Raw genomic sequence first — 22,220 nt, forward strand, 5'->3', positions numbered from 1 at the left:
GAGACCGCACGTCAGACAGGATTCCCTCGTGCCCTTGAGCATGCACAGAGTTCCTTCCGAACCACTGTCTAAACTGCAAGATACGCTGATCTTTCGCGGAGACGAAAAAGACCCCTCGCCGCTGCAGCTATGAGGTCTGGGCGACACTGAGGGGCAACTCCCCCGAGGGCACGGAGCAGAACCGAGTGGCGGCGATGGCCGTCGGCGGCGTCGCATTCCTCCTCCCCATCCCCGAGCGGGTTAGCCTGCCTTCCGGGGAAGCGCGTCCTTCCAGGCAGCTCGTGCGTCACGTGGCCCAGGTGAGGGAGGGGCCCCGGACGCGGTTCACCTGGCTGGGCAGGTAATGCCAAGGCGGGGCTGGGGGCAACGATTTCCCAGGAGGGGGGAGAGGAGGGCGCCCCTTGGCGTAGGGGAAAGGTGAGTTCGCCCCCGGGGGCCCGGAGCGGCTGGAGGCCTTCCGCCAGGAAGTCGAGGCCTGGCCCAGGTATCGCTGGTGCTGACACTTCCCCCTCGGATGCCTCGGTCCCCCCGATTTTCTGGAGTCTCTCGTCGCGGCCCGTCTCTTTCCCCCGAGGATCCCGCTGTCTTTGGAAAGAGGTCGGAGGCTGGGCCAGCGAAAGTTTGACATTTGCACCGCGGAGGGCCCCCGGCGCTGCGGAACAGGTAACTCTCGCGCCCTGACTTGCCTGGTGTAAAACTAAAGAACTGCTTTCAGCCCTCGCCCCCCCTCCCCAAGAAAAGTCCTAAATCCTACGTGCTGACTGCTGAGGTCCGGCTGATTTCACGGCAGACTCAAATGAATCTTTTCCTGGTTGCATTCTTACGTGTAGGAAGTTCGGTCGGAGTTAGGAGTTCAGCTAGTCCGGGGACGGTTCCCTATCCCAAAAGAACGAAAATTGGGAATGGCCCGACAGGCAGTTCGGTCTTGGCGGGGGAAGACAAACACCCCCCTCCAGATGTTTTGGACTTCAGCTCCCATCAGCCCCGACCAGCAGGGCCAGCGGCAAGGGACTGTGGGGGTTATAGTTCGAAAAATCGGGAAGACGCCCAGTAGCCTTTCCCTGCCAAGGCCGAGCTGCCTGTCAGGCCATTCCTTCAGAAGGATTTCATTTACATATGTGATTTATTAATGTTATTGATCTGAAAGTTTAGCTAATCTGATGGAGGACTGTCTGCATACCAGCATAGTGCTCCAGGCCAGTCCAGATTACAGCACTCTGTAGTAAATGTATTCACTCACTTTCGCTCGTTGCAACCAGTAAGTATGTAATTTTACTTGCTGTAAGGAGGCAACACCCCCCCCCCCCCAATAAATTTACCAGAGACTCCCTGGATTGTAAAGCAGCTCCTGGATCTTGCCTTCCCACTCAGCAGAGTCCTGCATTAAAAGAGTCCAAATAATATATTCTGTGTTTTCTTATTTTATTTACAAAGACCAAAATGATGGGATGTCTCTCCTAAAGTATAGGTTGTGGTGAATTATTGTGTTTGGTGGTTGAGAAACATGGATTTAACATTGGAAAAGTTGGGTGTCACTTTGAGGAGTAGACGTCAGGTGGGAAGTAACAGGAAATTACTGATGGGTGGGGGCAGTTCCTTCAAGGAATGTGTTAAAATGACGCATAATAGGCCTGGTTCAATCAGGTGATTTTTGGAAAGGTTTGCAAATGGGAGCCAACACAGATTTGTTCAACACAATATTGGTAAATCACCCATTTGTATTCTAATGCTGAATATTAGCATACAGGTTTATTGTTCTTAGCTGTTATGCTTTGGACTTAACTTCTTCACCATATTATCTCAACTATGCCTTTAATTCCCACCATGTATCTATATCAGGAGGAGTCTGGAAACACCTTTTCCAACATTTTATTAAAAAGCATAAACCTTCATGAGTAGCAGCTCACATCATCAGATGCACAGAGTTGCTTGACTGATTCAGGGTTTAAACTGGAATGAGGGGAAGGCAAGTTGGTTATTCCGATGCAGGTTACCTATGAGACAGGTTAAAATAATAAACTTTTAATAAAACTGGATAGTCAGAAAAGGTGCTACCAGATTCCTGATTTTTTGCTACCATAGATTAATATGGCTCTCCTCCTACAATGCATGCATCTATAAATAATAGTTGCTAGAAAATTTTCCAGTGCTAGCTGCTCAGCCACTCACATACTAGAAAAGCCATGTTTCTTGGGAACTACTCCATTTGAATATGGCTTATTCTATGCAAAAGGCTGTTTCAGCCATTGCCCAGATCAAGCAGATGACAAGAACAGCCCAATCCTACCATTGGATAGACCCCTGTTGGGTGGCAGCCTGCCTATCCCCCATAACCTAGCTTGTTGCAACAATTATCTGACGTATTTTACTGCCTGTAGTGAAAAACCCAAGATGATGCTTCCCCCTGTTTCATAGATCTTACTCCAAAAGTACTGATGATGTAGCATCCCCTGGTCTTCCTGAAGAAAGCACACACAGGTGTCTGCAGAGTATAAGTCAAGGCAGCAACCATCATGGTGTGATTGAAACTCCGCTTATGTTTTCATATGGGTTGCACGTGTGTGAACATACCCTGTGAACACCCCCAAAGTTAAGCAGGCTAACTTGAGGATTCAAGTTGGGCCTTGGGATATGCTCCTTTCTCCTTCAACTGTCTGGTGCCACCTACAAGAATCTGCCCCTTAAGGCAGCTGCCTCACCCTGTCTGAAAGTAGGACAGGCCCTGGTGGTATGCAGGATCGAAGGGGGCCATCACAAAATATGGTCTCACAATGATATCCGTAATAGAGTTTCTGGTCCTTATATCCTGGATGTTGACACTAGAGCTCTGTGTATGCCACCACACATTGTGCAAATGTGTAAAGTAATAGTGGAGCATGCATCTCAAGGTATGGAAAGTTTTATTCTTTATAGATTGTGAACAGAGGCTTGAATGTGTGTTGACCATTGCAGAAGAATCTAGAGGGGTTGACCATAAAGTGTTGGGTGTTAATCACAGTTAACCTAATTTTGATAAATCCTTTTTTTCACACAATTTTGCTACCTGGATCTTCTTTCCCTTCCATGCCTACCCTTTGCCCTGTTTGATGATTTATATTTTTTTTTGCCTTCATGTAATTAAACAACCGAAGGGGGGGGGGGGAGAATACAAAAACAACAAGAACAACAGAAAACAAAAGTGTGTATCTTATTCATATAAACTTTTACACAAGAGTTTCAGTAAAGGGTAACCATATTTTATTGCAATTATCCATACATAATCTACATCTGAAAGCAACTGCAACAATCCTCTGAGTAATTGGTGCCATAAATGTATCTTTCATATGTTGACAGACTAGCCTCTAATTGTCCAGCCATCTATTCCCATCTAACAGATATGTAGTTCAAAGGAATATGCATGCTCAAAAATATTAAACCCTGTCCCAGAGTCAAATACATGCAATTACTTCTTTCCAGAACGTAACAAGTTTACGGCATCATAAAAGCATGTGTTTTAATGAAGCATTATTCTCAATGCACCTCCAACCAGATGATAATTTACTCATTCCTTTTCTGAACAAATGACATATTTACAGGAATACTCCACAAAAAGGAAGAACTAATGAGTTGGTTTGTCTTATATGTTCAAAGTATGCAAATAAATCTACTGCCACCTAACAGATACATTCTAATATTTCAATCAGACCATAGCAATGGGTTACAAAGCCTTAATTCCTCTTAAAAGTTTGGAAGCCACTGCCATCAATAAAGACAGTGCTGAGTTAAATGGAAGCCCCTGATTCTGAGCTGTTTATGCATTGCACTAAACCATGATTTGTTTAACTGGCTGGGTTCATAGTATGCCAAATCATAAGCCAGGGTTACAGTCCACAATGACTAGGATGGTACAACATGTTGAGTCTAACCCAAGCAAACTACATTATGGCTTAGTGTGATCCATGATGCCAGCTGTATGTTGGTATGACCTAGAAAACATGGATTCAGGTTCCTCCTTGATGGAAGTATCCCAAACTCTGGGTAGAAAGTGTGGCTGTTGGTTTTTTGCAATTCTTTACTATGAAATCAACCAGGCTAGAGTGGTATTTCTCAAATAGATTTTGTTTAGGTCACTTTGTATGTGCTGATGTTTTACATTCAGCTAACAAAAGGAAACCTAGGCTTGTTCATGAATACTTTGGTAACATCCAGATTTTATTAATAGGTTATTATATCACCCAAGACTTAAAGCATTTGTACACACTTCCAATTTATGTTGAGACTCCATGCAAAATGCAGAGATAGTCTTAATAGCCTTCCCGACTTTAGTGTAAAGTAGCTCTTTGAATATACCTTAACTTGGAGGACGTGCAGCTGTATTATAAAGCACAGTAAAACAAGATGGTTTGGGAGCAGCAAAAAAAAGGGGGGGGGGCTATTTGGCTATTCCTCCACACAGCCCTCCCCTTCAACTATTTCCCTCTGTAGGCAATTAAGCCGGGTTCACATTTCACACTAAGCCATCATTTCACTTGGTGTAGCATGATATGGAAATTCAGCCATTGTGGTTGCTAAACCATAATTGATGACTTAGCATTCTGTGTAAACCAGGCCACTTTAGCTGATTGAACATCCAGGCTTAAAAGAAAACCCTGTGGCTCAGTGTAAGAGGTGAACTTGGCCCAGACCAACACACAGCTTGTCTGGATCCGCTCACCGGGTTTGCATTGAGTCCTCAGGTTCAGCTGCAATTGCTCTCTATCACTAGTATAGAAGTAAGATTGTTCTGGCAAGCCAAGTAGCTTCTGTCTATGGAAGGTGAAGAGTGAACTGGCTGGTCCTTCATGTTTTATGAAAGCAGTGAAAAGGTCTTGAACCGGTTCTTTCTAGCCTGAAGAAACCAAGTTATTGAAGAAGATACAGCACTTGCCTTCACTGTGTCCAGCTCTGGTGCAGAAATTTTCTTCTATAATCATTTACTCTGGCTCTTATGCTTGCAGATTTGCATAGTGGCCAGGTTCCTGCAGCACACTTAACCCTAATCCCCAGTTAACACCATGCAACAGGTGTGTCCAGATAATGTAGCTTATTGTAGCTTAACATGATGGCCTGGATCACACAGGATGCTAAGATAATGTCTGTGAGTTCTCACAATACACAAACTGCCCAACTTGTTTTAGCCTAGTTTGGCATGTTGTATGAATTTAATCACTGCACTTATATCACTATTCCAGTTCCAGAGATTATTTAGAAGTTAGGAAAATTGGGTATAGTCTGATAGTGCTTAAACCTACATGCCTGCTTAAGTTTGCACCTCTGCTGAATTTGCATTTGGAGGATCAGGGTATTTGTTTAATAATTTTTTAGCTGTGTGTGTGCGCATGTGTTTTGCAGGCTGCTAGCTTCCTTGGGTGCCCAAGTGACCAACATATTTTAAAATAACTCTCTTGCACTCCCCTTCCTGCCTCCAGGTCAGGTTGTATCACACTTTCACACAGTCCTGGAGGTATGACCGATAGGACAGGAAAAGCAAAACAAAACACAACTCAGCAACAGTTGGTGACCTTAGTAGAAAAAAAAATATATTGTTAAATGATGGTAGCTTTGGTTGAAGGTGATTGAAAGGAGGTGAATGGATCAAATCTTCACTCTGCCCCAGAACCTGGTGCTTTCCAGATATGTTGAAAGTTTCCATCCATCTAGTTAAGAATTCTGGGAATTTCAGCCTGGGCACTTCTGGAGTTCACCAGTTTGGGGCAGGTTGCTCTACGAAGTCTGTTTCCGAAAGCATTTGCACCCCTGCAATGATTTTTACAAGACCTTTGCAGGAAATTTTCCTATGATTACGTCTCATGCACCAAAATGTCTATTACTAGCCCATGCAGGGACTCTGGCTGCATTTGCTTGTGAAATGGAAACTTATGTCAAAAAGGGTTGTTAACTTTCACCTAATGAATTCCTCCTGGGAGTTTCCTGGATGCCAGAAGGCACTGCAAATATAGCCTGTTGCTCTTGCAAAAACGGCACTCTTTCCTCTCTCCCAAGAAGTTCCCCCCCCCAAAAAAATTCCACCTGGGTTAGTTTATTTGGGAACAGCAGGCAAAACTCCCAAAGATTCTGTAACTGGAAGAGAGAGAGAAAGACCAGGTTGAATAGTACTGTAGCATCTGCCTTGTAGCCTTATAAACTTTCCTAGATAATAGGTGGAATGTGTTGTGATCACCTTGCTTAACAAAGTAGACATCTCATCTTTTGGTTTTTCATTTCAACATCACCGGTTTATCACAGTTGGCATAGCTGATTGGATATCCTGCAGGCCAGGTCTGCTTTCCTAAAATACCGTCACCTGTACCCTAAATACCAAAAAGTATGTTGAGCAAGACAAAGTAGGACATATTTCATGTTCCCAATTGCAAGAAGAATGCGTAGTTCCTTGTATATGCAGTTTATTGTACTGCTATCACATAAGACATGCAAAATAGCACAGCTATCCTGGCTCTTGAAGCATCTGTCCAGAAAGATACTCAAGAATGTCAAGATTCGAGCAACCAAGGGTCCCAGAAGGCCATGTCTCCGAGCCCAGTTTTTGCAGTTCCCTCTCCAATCGTGCTGCTGAATTTCAGCAATGTCATTGCTAAAAATTGGTGGCATGTTAATCTTTTTGAAGTTGAAAATCATGAATACTATAATACAGTGTTTCTCAACCTTGGCAACTTTAAGAGGCGTGGACTTCAACTCCCACAACTCCCTAGCCAGCCATGTTGTCTGGGGAATTCTGGGTGTTGAAGTCCACACCTCTTAAAGTTGCCAAGGTTGAGAAACATTGCTATAATGTAATTCATAAAATAGGCTTAATATAGTTTAAAAAAAAAAACCCTCACATTCCTAATCCACAACAAGTCTCCCTGTATGACATGGCCCAGCCCGTTCTGCAATTATGTCCTGGGTGTCCCCCTGCCTTGTTAAGTAAGAGTCCTCCTCAACAAAAGGTGGTCCATCTCCCCTCTCCAAACCAAAGATGTTTTAGGGTTGGAACAGTTTGCTTCATACCTGGAAATATTCAGGCTTTATTGTACAATATCTATATTTGCCAAAGGGTTAAACTGACCAGGACTCCAACTTGTGGCTGGAAAACACTGTACTATGTTTCCTGAGTTTTGATAGCTGCAGAGCACCTTATTTCTGAATTAAAACTGGAAGCATTTGGCTCCTGTGTCCAAAAATGGTAAAAATTATCCAATCACTCCCTGCATTCCTACATGCATGGACTGAAGCCCCAAAGGAGAGTTTATACAGAAGAGCAGAGAGGCAGACTTTAAAGATAAGCAAGGTTAGCCCAAGACATTATCTTAGTGATCACCACTTTTTGTCTTCGATGCTGAGGTCAACCCAAAACGGTTGACCCTTAGTTAAACAGTTGCTTGTTCTGAAATTGAGGGAGGATTATCAGAATCTGCAAGATTGGCAAATAATCACTTTAATATATAAATGACCCCTCTCTGCCATTAACTGGATCTTGGATATCATTCAGAATTGCTATTATTGGACTATATTGTATTTTAGAAACCACCTCCATATATATTCGTTCCTCAACATATACATTTAGTCACATTTTCAACTCTCAGTGTGCATAATTGAATAGCACTAACTAAGCTTTTCCAGCTACTCTGAAGCAAGAGAAGAAATCGTAGTGCATGGGTGGAGGAAGGAACACTTCAGCATACCGAGCTGTTCATGTAGCCCCGAGGCCAAGAATTGGCCTTATGTCTGAACAATCTGGTATTTCTTAATAACCTTCTGCTATCCACCCACATTTTTAAAAAAAAGAAAACCCAACTGTAACACAACATAATCCACTTCTTGCAAAATATAAAAGTCTTGATGGCCATTGCTGTAAATAAACATAATATGACAAAAGTTATCAACATCTAAAATGACAATAACTGGCAAGGATATCTGACATAAGCAATCTGGAATTCTTTGGAAATGCAGATACAGACTGGTGGTTTTATGATCATTGAATTCTTTGCTTTGTTTTTTTGATGGTTTGAACCCTGTGGCCAGCTCTCCCATTTGATAGAGTGAGGCAACTGCCTTAGGGAGATGATTTTGGCTGCCATAAAAGGGTAGCAAATACCTAATTTACTTAACTTTTATTTTCTTTTTTCCTGGCAGTAGGTAGGACATCCTGGTGACTGTGTTTAGTTTTGTATGTTATGCGCTATGGTGGGAAAGAAGGCATGTTCTGCTCTGTTTGAAGCCACAAATTATTTCAGTTGGTCCTATGCATGGAGCAATTTTCATCTTGCACCCCTCTTAACTTACCAACACTTTTCTGCATATAACCTTTTGCATATCTCCAGATAGAAGCTGCGTTCAGTCAGAGCTTATCCATCAACTCACTGTACGGTTTAATTCTTCTTCTTTTCTCTGTGAGCGCAGGGTCTTCTGACATGGAGGAAGCAGCTGCATAGAGCCTCAGTGATTCCATAAGAAGGCAAAGCAGAAGGTAAAATAACTCAGAAAACAGAAAGAGATGTAGGTTTAATGGTATGTGGGAATGACCTTGGGAGATAGGAAGGAGAGCTGCAGATTGGACAACTAGTGTGTAAAAGGTAGCCCACAGAAGGAGGGAGGGCATGGGAAACGTTTCAGAAGGGACCCTCCCTAGTTTTCCGGAGAGTAAAAGGAAAGGAGGGAAGAAATACTTTCAGTCTTACAAGATTCTGTTAATGTAACCTTATAATAAAGATGGAGCTAGTACTTCTGGTTGTACTTCTTGTCTGGACTACCTCGCAGGATATCTTACAAGTCTGAAAGTATTTCTCCCCTCCTTTCCTTTTACTCTCCGGATGTCCAGTGTGCGGCTCTCCCTCCTGTCTCCCAGGATCATTCCTACATGGCATTACAATAGGTGAGAAAGGGATTGGAAAATATTCAAACATTACAGGTAGTCCTCAACAGGACCATTCATTCAGCAACTGTTTCAACTTACGACGGCGCTGAATGAAGGGACTTATGAGCCGTACCCAAAGTTACAACCATTGCAGCACCCCCATGGTCACATAATCAAAATTTGGGTGCTTAGTAGCCTGCCCATACTTATGACCACAGAAGCACTTCAACTCCCCCACCTGCTTATCTCCCCCCATCTACGCCCTTTTGCTCCCTTGCTGCTCTGCCACCCCAGCTCTCCTTCACCATCTTCCTGCTCCCGCTGCTGATGAGGCAGCTGTGAAAAGAAAAGCCAAGAGCAACAAAGGCAAAGGGGGCCTCGGAGTGCAGGGTGGTGAGGGCGACTGGACTGGGGCAGCTGTGGCCTCCTGGGGCGTGGCAAGAAGCCCTAGAGCTGTGTGGTTCTGGGGCTACTTGCTGCCCACAAGGCAGGTTGCAGGGTGGCCAAAAAGGCAGAGATGGGGGGAGATAGGCAGGGGGGATTTGGAGACAGTCCCTTACCTTACTGAGGCTTGGGACTGGGAGGAACCAACCCTGGAATGCCTTGAATTGGGGTGGGTACTTGCTTAACAACCCATGATTCTCGGTTAACGACAGCAACACGGAGTGTTGGGATTGCAGTCGCTAAGCAATGCGGTCACATGACGTCTCGCTTTACAACTGCATTGCTTCACGATGGAAATTCTGGTTGCAATTGTGGTAGTACGTCGAGGGCTACCTGAACCTCTCTGTATGCTGCACTTAAAAAAAAAAAAAATCTCACTCCCAATTCCTAACAACTCTATGTGTGGTTTTGAAAGAAACCGAACTTTTTAACACCTATACAAGCAAGTCAAAAAGAACTCCATTTGGCATAATATCTATTTTATATAATTCTGCCATGCTTACGGTTCTTGTGATTTACCAACAACGGATGCTGAATTCAAGGCTCTGTGCGCCATATCAAAATTCTCTTCTACTCTTGATTACCATAAATCTTACGTAGCCATGTTTCCATCTTTTGACGGAGGCCCTGTGGCCCATTTTGCAGTGGGAAATGCTTGACAGTGATGGTAGAAACCTTATGTTTATTTATGTATTTATATGCCACTCCAATCATAACCAACTCTGAGCAGCTTACATACCCTGTTTGAAAAATACAGATTCCAAAATGTAAATAAATATGGCACAATTGGTCTAGTGGTCTAATGGTGAAGGCACCCAGCTAGAAACCTGGAGACGGTGAGTTTGAGTCCTGCCTTAGGCACAAAAGCTGGCTGGGGGACTTTGGGCCAGTCCCTCTCTCTCAGCCCAACCCATCTCACAGGGTTGTTGTGGGGAAAATAGGAGGAAGGAATACTAGGTCTGTTCACCACCTTGAGTTATTTATAAAAATAAGAAAGGCGGGATAAAAAGATACAGCACCAGAGAGAAATAAAATTCCGCATTCCTTAAACTCCCAATTACAGGAAGGAGAAGCTCAGAACATTCCCATCCCAAACGCTGTTGAAAAAGTCAGGTTTTGATGGCTTTTCTGACACCCAGCAGGGAAGGAGTTGTCTGGATCTCGGGGGGACTGCGATTCTGAAGGAGGCACTGACTGGAAAGGTCACCCTCCGAGGCCTCTGAAGACGGCAGTCTCTAAGCGAAGGAAAGTAAGGTTAACAAAGAAAGAAATGATTCCGAATTCTCCATCCTCAAATCATTTTGGGATGGGGAAAAGTAACAACAACAAATCCTGGCCCATATAGGTCTTACAGTCTCATCTGCTTTTTAACATCACATATCCTGCTGCCTTGGATCCCCCTCCCCTGTGTTAAATGTAGCTTCAAACCACCAAAAGGTTGCTTATCGCTGATTTAAATGTTAAATATCATGTGACGTTTCTGCCTGATGCTTTTGGAAGTGCAGTAGAATGAGGAACTTGGATTCCAGAAGTGTGATTATATTTAGCTCGGTTCTGAAGTGATGAAATCTCCCTGTAACAGGAAATATGGGAGGAACCAGGGCAAGAGACAGGGAGTAAAACCAAATTAACACACGCATACTCAGACACACGCATTCCCAGTTAAGCCAGATTTCTGAAATGCAATTTATGGGGTAGAGCGTGTCTGCCAGCCTAGAGCTGAACGTGGCATCTGTAGCTGTGCAAAAATCATACCCAGAAGAGACAAATAGATGCCAGAGGTGCCAGGATTCAGAATATGGCACTGAGAATTCTGATCCACATATATAGGTGCCAGTCTGTGGCACAATTCATACCTAATAGAAAGGCTTGGATGACAGAGGGAAGACTTGTCTATTAGAAGGGACAGATAAAGGACTATATTATATCCGGTTTGGGTGGCATTGCTATGCTATCTGATCCTATATGGAGCAATTTTCTCTGTGTTTTTCTCTTCCTATCAGGTCTCTTAGGGGTGGTGAGTCATGCTTGGAAAGAAACAAGGGCACTGCCAAACCATAAGCAACTACCATCAGCCCCCTCAAGATGTTGCAGTCCCACAGAGGATCAGTTCTCCTAAGGCAAGCGATATTAGCCTGGAGGTATTTAGCGGCTCTACCCCAGAGCTTAAACGCATCCGCAGGCCCAGGCGGGATAGAAGAGCCTATAAAGTTGATCCCAAAGATTCCCACGGAGGGGAAGGAGAGACAAACACCTTTATACCCAGACCTGCAGAAAGTCCCCCGCCCCCATGCTGTCCCAGTCTTTCCCAGGCCTGGAATACCTCCAAAGCAATCTTCTGCTGCCTCGTAACCTGCGGGAGCTGCTTCAAGGACTGTCGAGCCAGTATCTCATACAACGGTACCCTGACTGATGACGGGAAGAGCCAGGAGTGCAATGGACGTTCACCCAGCAGTCCTGCCAACACCTCCCCCAGTGAAAAGAATGGAAGCCGAACTGAGAAAAGCATAATGGGAAGCAGTTTTAGCTACCCTGATGTGAAATTGAAAGGGGTCCCGGTCCCGCTTTATCCGAATCGGGACCATGGCTCTATCACAGACTCTGATTCATGTTACAAGGAAACTTTGCCAGAAAAGATCCCCCAACACAGCATTGAGAAGCAGCCTGCTCCTACTAGCCACCGAAGCTCTGAGGAACATTATTCCTTCCATGAGTCCGATCTTGAGTTCGGTGAGCTGAATAGCTCCATGTCCAGTCGGGAGATTGATGGCCTAATCTTCAGAAAACTCACCGAGCTCTTCAGCGTCCACCAGATCGATGAGTTGGCCAAGTGTACATCAGACACGGTCTTCCTGGAGAAGACCAACAAGATCTCAGACCTCATCAACAGCATTACTCAGGACTACAATTTGGACGAGCAGGATGCTGAATGTAGGCTGGTCCGGGGCATCATACGCATCAGCACGCGCAAAAGCAGGGTCCGACCCCGGGTCCCTGCCCCAAATCTCCCAAGTTCAGGGGAGAACATAAGCCGAGGCAACCCACTTCACAGTGGCAACGAGACTATGCTGGCATCTGTCCTCACTACTGAAGAAGGTATGTATGAACTTCAGTTTTCGTGTAGAGAGCAAATGGTGAGAACATGTTACCAAACTGGGGGGAAGCCAAATAGACAGCAGGTGGGAGTGCCACATGTGGGGCAGTTTTGAGCATGTGTTGTGTGTGAAATAAGCCTCTGTCTTTCCCTTCTACCTCAATCATATCTCTGTAAGGCATATGAGTAGAAAAATGTCTCAGCATAGCCTTCCATGAAAAGTGACATCCTTTAGAAGTGTTGAGCTACAACTTCCATTGGACCCAACCGGCATAGCTGATGGGGAAGTTGTAGGGTGCTATTCTGGAGACGCCATTTATCTGAAGGGCAGCATTTTGAGAAAGGCTAAAGGAGGCGCATGACCAGGGGTGGGGCTAATCATGTACCCCCACCACATTTCTCACTGTCACACCCAGAGTTGCTGGGAGTCGGGCAGCATACAAATTTAATATATTATTATTGTATAAACAACAATGTGAAATCACAGCTGCCAGTTCTTTAGCTGGTGTTGGCCTTCATTCACATTGAGTTCTTCCCAAGAACCTAGGATGTCATGTATCAGCTAAATATATTATTATTATTATTATTATTATTATTATTATTATTATTATTATTATTATTATTATTATTATGTCTTAGAACTGCCTAGCTTACACATAGACATATGTAATCAAAGCACATTGCCTCAAATTCTAGAGGGTATTCATCTCGGTATAAGACTGCTCTCTTCTGCAATGAGCGTTTGGCATATATGCAAATGAATCATCACTTGCTCCCCGGAATGCAAGATGCAACGTAAGAGAGCAGCAACGCTTCTGAACTGCAGCTGCCTGGGGCTGCTGCTTCTCTGCTTCCCGGGCTGCCTTGGTGCAACTGCAAGCACCACGCTGCTCTTTTCTCACCCCCAGAGCTCAGTGCCCAGGCAGAAGCTGGCACTTGGGCCGGCTGGGATCAGGCACTGCCTGCATGGGTCAGAGTGGCTGTTCAGAGAAGCGGGGGTGGCGGCAGCACTGTTGCAAGGAGAGGAGGCGATGGTGGGATCCAGAGGTAGGACAAATGATGGCGGGGGATGCACACACGTGGAAGATCTTCCGTGAGGCCCTTATTCCCCTGACAAAGGAAAAAACCCCCAAAGGTTCTGTTACCTCTGGCCCCCCAAGCAGAAAACCATGGAAGCCAAGAATCCTGTATCCCAGTGGGAGGAGCAGTTCTGCAGCAGCCAACTGGGACCCTGCAGATCACCAACCTCCCCCAGGCTCCTCCTGCATGAGACGCAGAAGGTTCACATAGGAGGGCTATTGCATTTTCCGACACAGCACATCGTTTTCCTGCTGGAGCAGGATACGCAACCCATCTTCCTCCTAGGGCAATGAGGGTGTAAAGGGCTGAGCTCCAAAGCAAAAAGGTGATGGGTTCTGAGAGGAGGTCCTCCTACGGTTCTATTGAACATAATAATTGAACAGAAGAAATGGAATTTGAACCTGTAGGCATATTCTCTGCCCTGAAAAGAAATACCCTTCTGCAAAAATACATGAACTTCAGTCTGGAACCAAAATTGCACTACCAGCTGTTTTAATGTTGTTATTACAGGTAGTCCTCATTTAGCGACCACAATTGGGACCAGCCACTTGGTTGTTAAGCGAAGTGGTTGCTAAGTGACACCACGATGGTGGTTATGATCTTCCTTCAGCTTTCTTTTGCTTTACAGACCTGTAAAGGTTGCAAACGTGAGAATTGGTTGCAAAGTTACTTTTTCATCACTGTCATTACTGTGAACGGCCACTAAATGAGGCAGTCACTAAATGAGGACTGTATACATATTTTACAGTCCCATCTGGTCCCCAGCCTTTCTCTCAGTCCAGGATTCCTCTTTTAAAATAGAATGGCCCATTTCTCTGTGAAATTAAGTCCTCTCTCTTATAAAAGCTCAAACCTGTGGCATGACAGCATACTGCCCCTTCACTTGGTGGCATTAAGGATAAAGAGGAACAATCTCTTCCCTGGATCCTTACCTTGTGCAGGTCAAAGTGATAACTGGCTGTTGCTCTTTGCAAAGCATGCCTCTGCCTGACATGCATCATTGAGCCAACATTTTTGCCCATGTTGACACTTTTCGGTGAATCCGAAGATATGTAGCATGACCCATCTGAGTTGGCTGCCTGTTCAATTGTCAACCCTTTTGCCAACTGCCTTTCAGATTTACCTGTTCAGATATCGGTAGAAACTACAGCGGATGTGCAAGCCAGAAACATGAGGCAAGGCGCCTACAGCGCAGCAGGTGATCTTTCTTCACGTATAACGGGGTGTTGGAGTGCTTTGTTGGGGGGCATAATTATGGCCGGTTGGGCCACCGCTGCTTTCACAAAAGAAATGGGACTTTGGGAAAACGTACAGACATCTGCAATTGGACCAACTGTAAGGAAGAATTAGTGAGTTTCTACTAAGTTATTGCACTGATTTGTACTGAATTTGTTTGTTTCTTTGTTTATTGTGCCTTCAAGTCCTTGTTGACTCCTGGCGACCGCCTAGACGAGTCCCTGCAGTTTTCTTGGCAAGATTTTGGAAGTGGTTTGCCATTGCTGCTTCCTAGGGCTGAGAGTGAGTGGCCCAAGGTCACCCAGGCGGGGCTAGAACTCACGGTCTCCTGGTTTCTAGCCCAGTGCCTTAACCACTACACCAAACTGGCTCTCTTAAAAAAATGTATAGTGCCATAATAATCATGTGTATTGGGAGAATGGGACTGTGACTTTCTGCATTTGGAGGGAAGCCCCATCGGGCTTTGGTTGTATAGAATTCACTGTCACAAGGAGAATCTATGGACTGGTGGGTTGCTCCCTCTCCTACATCTCATGCAATTATTTCTCTGGCCAGTACAAGGTGGCCCTCATTCAGCTTGCCTAGATGTGGAGGTAACACTGCCTAACTTATTAATATATTTCATGTTGCTTTGGTTGTCTCCTTTGGCACATCCAGCATTGTATGCACAGAAACCTTTCCTGGTGCTTCCTGGAGATCACTGGAACAAGATGAAGCAATGAGGCAGTTCCTTTTGATCTGTAAAAGTGAAGTTCCATGTTGCTTTATGAAGCAGCTTTAGAAAGGTGCTTTGCTCAAAACACTGCCCAAGTGAGGCACCCCTTCAGAGCTTTGCACAGCCCTACTCTGAAGCACCGATGCTGAGCATCCAAACAGAACTTACTTACTTACTTACTTACTTACTTACTTACTTATTTATTTATTTATTTATTTGATTTGTATAGCTGCCCATCTGAAACCAATGACTCTGGGCGGCGAATAACTATGGGTATTCGTTACCATGGAGTGAACGTATTTCTGAAGATTCAGCTGTGCAGTGATTCCAAAAAATCTGGGCCATACCAGGAACAACTCCCCCTTTCTCCCTCCCTCCCTCCCTCTAATCTATAACACTGCTTGGATGAAACAAAATTATAAATTGAATATTAGAGAAAAAAAATCCTAATGATTCAACGTTGTTAAGTAGTTCAAAAGTAGAACCGGTTACCTAAGAAAGTGGGATGCATTGAATATATTTAAGCAGAGCCTGGAGAGACATTTGTCAGGATACTTTAATTTAGTTCCCTAAAATGAGCAAGGAATCGGATGTCATGGTCTAATGGTCCCTTCCAGCTCTTCAGTTCTGTGATACGTGCAAAGCTGACGAATGGGATAAGGTATGGTGGTTTTGCCATTGACTTCAATATGTATTTTGTTCGTGCCTCCATATGAACCTTCGGCATGGATACTCTAATCATCCCTTTATAACAAGGAACTCCGAAAAATAAGATGTCCCATCAAACTTGGATGGGTTTTCACTTGCTCCCAGCACAGAGTTCACTCATGCTGATTGTACGTCACTTGAACTTCTGGTGTACAAGAGAGAGTGTTTGTGAGTGAGCCTTGCATTTTCAATTTGCTCATGGCCATGCTCACAGTCATTCATGCCTTTGTCACCTCTTGCTTGGACTGTTGCAAGGCACTCTAAATGGAGCTGCCCTTGAAGACCATCCAGAAGTTTCAGCTGGTCCAGAATGCAATTATGGATGCTCACAGTTTTTCCATGCAACTCCTCTACTTTAGCAACTGTGCTGGTCACCAGTTTTCTTCTAGTAGCAATTCAAAATATGAATTGTCCTCTTTAAAGACCTTCAAGATTTAGGACTTGAAGATCTCTGGGACCACTTTCTTCCAGTGGTGTCTGCCCATCTAATAAGACCAAGTGGGCTATCCCAGGTCTCTTTTTTTTAAGGACTCTCATCTTCAAGGACCATAGCCTCAGCCACAGTCCCCTGTGAAATAGCACACCCTGCAAAATTACACTACCCCCAACCTGTTGATTTTTAGGGAAGCTATCAAAACATGGCTTTTTCAGACAGCTTTAGACATGGAGTGGTTATGAGTGGTGCCCCGTTGATGTTATTTTGTAAGTTGTTTTGGCTGGACCTCAGGTGCTAGGATTTACTGTTTTCTAGTATCACAGATCACACAAAGGTGTGCCAAGAATATTTTTAAGACGCTTTTTTTTTCATTATGCCCTCATAAAGTTCTGAAATGACACAGATGTCATGGGTATTTATTTATTTAATTTGTATGGCTGCCCATCTCACCAAGTGGATGGTGAACAAAATTTAAAAAATAAAAAGTTAAAATAATACAAACATTAAAATACATCGCAAACGAGAATAAGGCACCCCTGGGGGCAAGTGATTTCAATTAAATGATACAGATATATAGGAAACTAAGGAAATCTTCCCCTAAAGAAAACTGCTATGGGTTAGTTCAGCGTTTCTCACCCTTGGCAACTTGAAGATGCGTGGACTTCAACTCCCAGAATGCCCCAGCCAGCCAGCTGGGGCATTCTGGGAGTTGAAGTCCACGCATCTTCAAGTTGCCAAGGGTGAGAAACACCGGGTTAGTTATTCACTAGCTTATAGTTGGGAAGAGCACAGTTTTCAAGGCTCACTGAAGCATCTATAAGGGAGTCCCATAGAAGTGACGCGTTGCTGAGAAAGGAGCATTTCTTTGTCCTCATCAGTGTCACCAGACCTTACCAGAGGGCAGACTTCCAAAACAGATCAGAGGAATCATACAGGCTGATAATGTTTCTTTAGATAAGCTGATCCCAAACCATTTATGGCTCTAAAGTTAAATTCCTGAGATAGGGCAGGGCACTTCAGGTCTGGTTTTATTTACCGACGGGTGTGCTGTTGGTCGTGTTTATGATGAAAGAAAAGAGGGTGCATGAACAGGAAAGAAATGGCAGCCAATAGCTTTCATGACATGCAAAAGCATTCATTTTGAAATCTGGGTTGACTGGGATTTGCCTGTTCACTTAAAGCAAAATAAACCACTCAAGAATGAATTAAACCCATTTGAACTATTCTCATACTGAGACTTAACTGTGACCAAGTGCCCATATACATAAACGTAGTATAGTTTGTAATACATAAAATGTCATGTTATTCTTTTCCTGCTAGCCACGGAGAGAGGCAAATGCTATTCAAGGTATGAGCATTTTGTCCTTGGATTGCTGCAATGAGGGGCTTCAGGTTCTGCTGGCTTCTGAGGTTTCTTAAGACATCACAGAGCCTTAAGGGCTAGGAACTTGCTCTTGGCTTTTTAATGCCATCTGAAATTCTCCAGTTTCTGAATTCTGTTCTCCAGTACCAGAAAACCAGAAAACTCAAGGGAAGGGGGAGGGAGGTGGTTAGAATAAATGGCTATTATTTTAATTATGGAATGTAAGTTCTGGCCTTTAATGGAGAATCTATCAGGTCACGTGGGGAGCAAATAATCCTTCAGATTTTACTAAAAGGCAGAATCTAGCCCTTATGGCTGCATACTTCTAAGAGGGCTCCATTGCTTGCCTGGGACTCTAAAGGGTTTCCATGTTTCTGTATCCCTTTTCACAAATATATTTTCCCCCTTTAAAATAAGGGAGAGGATGCCTCAGCAGTGTGGGGTCATCTTTAGCTTTTACTAGCTTTTACAGTCCTGAAGCCAACCCAATGAGGTTAGATGAGAAATAGGGGGGATGACCCTAAAGAACAGGGGGCTTCAAAACCAGGGGACGGGGTGACAGCAGCTATGTGGGGACCATTTTCTTTTATTACAACTAAAGAAGCAACACGTGTAAAAGACATACGTGTACAATCAACAGCTTAGCTAATTCTAAGCTTCAGAAAATTCACTTTGGGCACTCAAATTGAAGTGAGCTCACAGTCCTCATCAAAAGCCTACTTAGAGTACACCCCAAGTTTCTTCATTCCAGTAAATGGAAAAATGATCTTGTTCTTCACATTCCACAACTGCAGTCTAGTGCAGTCGGATAGAAAATAAGCAGTGGATTAAAAAAAAAAAAGATTAAAAATTAACTCAATTGAATCTTGTTTTTGACTGTTTAGAGTTTCCCGCGATAAAGGGCAAAATATATCAAGAGGAAAACAATCCAGTTATTTCTGAAGCAGTAATTTTAACGCTGTTTTATCTAGCAGTAAATCTTCTGCCTGCCCCTGCTTCAACAAGGGTTGAAGTACCTTGTGCTATCTTAACAGTGCCCCTTAGCTAGATTTTAAGGACACTTAAGCATGAGAAAGGGGACAAACCATTTCCATACCGTTCCCAAGAGAACCACAGGGATGTCTCTATGCACTTCCCAGGAGTTGAGATCAATTCAAAGACTCTTTACTATTTCTATAATAGCTTGGTTGAGCTATGTCCTCTCAGCTGGACACGGGAATGGCTGGGTGAATTTCTTTGGTTTAATGTGGGTTCTTGGGTCAAGTATAAACAGGGCTGGGTATCCATAACTGCAGTGTTGTGAGATTTGGCTGAGAATGTGAGCTTTCATCCATCCAGTTTAAAAGCATGCATCCCGTTCTCATGGCTACAGAGAGCCTCTTAGAAACATGCAGTGGAAGTTTGGTGGAATATTGTTCAAGGTTTTGTAGTTTCTAAGGATTTAGTGTTTCTTCTCTTGACAAGCAGAAATGGGATTTTAAAAATGCTAAGAAGAGATTTTTTAGATAAATACAAACAGAGCCAGTTTCTCAACATCACAGTTCTTGAATGTAGTGTACGGATAACATTGCTGGAAGAACAAAGTACTATGTATTTTCCTTGTCCATTATTTCAACAGTTCTCATTTGTTGGAATTTGCGCCATTTGAATTCTTTTCACTTGCATGAGTGGCTTACTGTCATTCATAAATAAAAAAATTCATATATATAAATATATATATTTGAAAAAAATTATACAAAATTAAAAAATGACAGAAACTTTAACAGAAAAATAGAAAAAATAAAAAAAGAAAAAGTAAAGGATAGCAAAAGGCAAAGAAAAAAGAAAGAAAAGACATCTAAAGAGGCAACTTCTGATCTTCTTTGCAGCAGTTATAGACCTGATAGTTACCATCTCCACCCTCCCAAATTACATATCTTGGTTCCCCTCTTCCTATAAGCAACCCATTTTAATCAGTGAATCCCAAAATCACCCATTCGTTTTTATCCATTTTCATTGCTTCCTGTCCTATTTTGGAAGCAGGCAGCTAAAAGTTGTAGCAATGTCACATGTCCATTCTATAACAGTAGTCTTCACATTCTAGATCAGTGTTTCTCAACCTTGGTGACTTTAAGAGGTCTTGGACTTCAATTCCCAGAATTCCCCAGCCAGCTTGGCTGGGGAATTCTGGGAATTGAAGTCCACACGTCTTAAAGTCACCAAGGTTAAGAAACACTGGTCTAGATTTTGAAAGAGTTTTATGCAAATCAGTGCAGTTTTCAAATTATTATTCACAAAATTGGAACTTTTTTTGTTGGGGGGAGGTTGTATGCAGCTCTGGTTACAATATATTGTTCCATCTTATCCTTTCAGTATGCTTTATCTTAGCTTTTGTTTCTTATATGTAAAACCCTTACCTCCCCCTTTTTCCTCCCATTCCCCTGCAGGATCCCCATTGAGTAGAGGTTCTTCTTTCCAAGATACAGAGACAGACTCCTCTGGAGCCCCCCTGCTTAAAGTATATTGCTGAGAAACATGAACCTTGGGAACCCACAAAAGCAGCAAGGATTTTAAGTCAGCCTCCCTAGCAGGTGGTGGAGACGTAGTTTAGAAGCGAAGCGATGGGCAGTGGAATCTGATGCAAGCCATCAACTGTGCCTTCCCAGGAATACTTGATTTCTGTTGACATTTTCCAAGGTTGAACCTGCTGTAAACTTGCTTTAAGGTGACCATTGGTGCTTTTTGACAATTTCCTGGGCAATGTTGATCTCTGCTTGAGATGTGAATGCAAGTTATGTAGCAGTTACACCTTTTTGCACATATCTTTTTCTTTGACCATTCTACTCTCCCCCTACCCTTGTCAGATAAGAACTCACAACTGAAAAATTTCTTTTCCAGAATAAAAGTGATCTTCTGCCTTATTCATACAACAGACTGTCAATGACTTGTCATTCACTCTCTCATTTGGAATCCAGACTTGATTGTTCTCATGTAATTCCCTATCCCTTAAAATATGCACTCTTAATTGTAAATAACTCACCAGAACTCTTGATGATGAAATTTTGTTGATTTAGGAAATTTGACAATCCCTCCACTGAAATCTTCAGAAACTCTTACTGTCTTTCCTGTATTTTATTTTATTTTATTTTATTTTATTTTATTTTATTTTATTTTATTTTATTCTCTTTTCTTTTTTCCCCGCCTCATATGAACCATGGGGTGCCTAGACGGTCTGGAAATGCAGGGTTTGGGGGGGGGGGAGCAGTTACTGCATCTTAGGGTATTTTGATTCCTGTTGTGCTTTGGTGTTGTTTTTTTTAAGAGCAAATAAAGTGATATTTAAACAATGAATGTCGAAAGGTTGCCCCCTTTGTCTCATATAGGGGGACTAATTTAATGGCTAGAAATTCTGAGAGTTATCATTCCAACAAAATTGGAAAGCACACCAGGTTGGAGAAAGGTCATTTAAAGGATGGCATCTGAGAAAGAAATAGGGTATTCTTCTTTTGCTAAATAAAGATATAACTTTTGCACAGTGCTCTAGTGGTTGTTTCTGGCTTCATTAGGAAATAAAAAATTGACTTGTGTATGTAAAAATGTCATGTGACAGCAACAGTATTGCTATAAAGAAGTGAGATATTTCTAATGTGTTCTTACTTGAAAGTTATTTAAGAAACATTATCTGGAACTTTCTCTGCCAAAATGATGCAGTCCATAAGATGAGTCCTACAGGATCAGACCAGAAACCTGAATACTCCAACATGTGGTTCCCCCTGGAGCAGGAAGCTCACAGCTAGCTGACTTCCTTCTTGTTTCCTACCTATTGGCATTTAGAGGTAGCAAACTCTTGAAAAAGCAGACATAATAATTCATCACTATAATGAAGAGCTACTAAAACAATTTTTGGCATTACACAGCTGCTACTATTTCTACTCTTCCTCCCTTAAAAGGAACTTGACCTGTGGACATCTTCATTGCCAGCCATTCTTAACATACTGAGAATATCATAAGACAATCAATGCTTATTCCAACTAATCAGTAGAAGACTGCAGTGGCATTCAGTCAGTATTCCCCTTCATCCATGCTTTAGTTCGTATTGTGTTGCTGCTTGGTGATTTAAACAGCTGAATGGTTACTATGAGGGGAAGATGCAAAGCAACCAAGATGCTATACTTCTGTTACACTTGGAAGACCTATTCTGCCTGACTCTTTGGGGAAAGGGAGAGAGGCTAACTAACTAACTAACCTTCATGCTTAAGGTGGGACTAGGATTCACAGTCTCTCGGTTTCTAG

The 22,220-nt window shown here is 43.2% G+C and overlaps 1 protein-coding gene across 2 annotated transcripts; it reads left to right on the plus strand.

The window, feature by feature from the left end:
• The first annotated feature begins 242 nt into the window (after positions 1-242).
• Positions 243-21,555, plus strand: KDF1 (keratinocyte differentiation factor 1). 2 transcript variants are annotated; one of them, XM_015887686.3, is made up of 5 exons: positions 243-663; positions 8,419-8,485; positions 11,320-12,412; positions 14,608-14,688; positions 20,375-21,555. In XM_015887686.3, the coding sequence occupies exons 3-5, from the start codon at positions 11,341-11,343 to the stop codon at positions 20,455-20,457; spliced, it is 1,236 nt and encodes a 411-aa protein (XP_015743172.1). In that variant the 5' UTR covers positions 243-663; positions 8,419-8,485; positions 11,320-11,340; the 3' UTR covers positions 20,458-21,555. The 2 variants fall into 2 exon arrangements, with proteins under 2 accessions (XP_015743172.1, XP_025020980.1); XM_025165212.2 differs by having other exon boundaries at positions 254-340.
• The last annotated feature ends 665 nt before the right edge of the window (positions 21,556-22,220 follow it).

Source organism: Python bivittatus, unplaced genomic scaffold (genome assembly GCF_059951505.1).
Source record: "Python bivittatus isolate LINGU-HERP-01145 unplaced genomic scaffold, Pbiv_v1 ctg000310_np1212, whole genome shotgun sequence".
NCBI classification, from domain to species: domain Eukaryota; kingdom Metazoa; phylum Chordata; class Lepidosauria; order Squamata; family Pythonidae; genus Python; species Python bivittatus.

Bases quoted from the DNA above. Each gene is read 5' to 3' on its own strand.
- KDF1 (XM_015887686.3), top strand. From the start codon at position 11,341: ATGCTTGGAAAGAAACAAGGGCACTGCCAAACCATAAGCAACTACCAT. The intron at 12,413-14,607 runs GTATGTATGAAC...ACTGCCTTTCAG, and splicing joins TGTCCTCACTACTGAAGAAG to ATTTACCTGTTCAGATATCG. The intron at 14,689-20,374 runs GTGATCTTTCTT...ATTCCCCTGCAG, and splicing joins AGGCGCCTACAGCGCAGCAG to GATCCCCATTGAGTAGAGGT.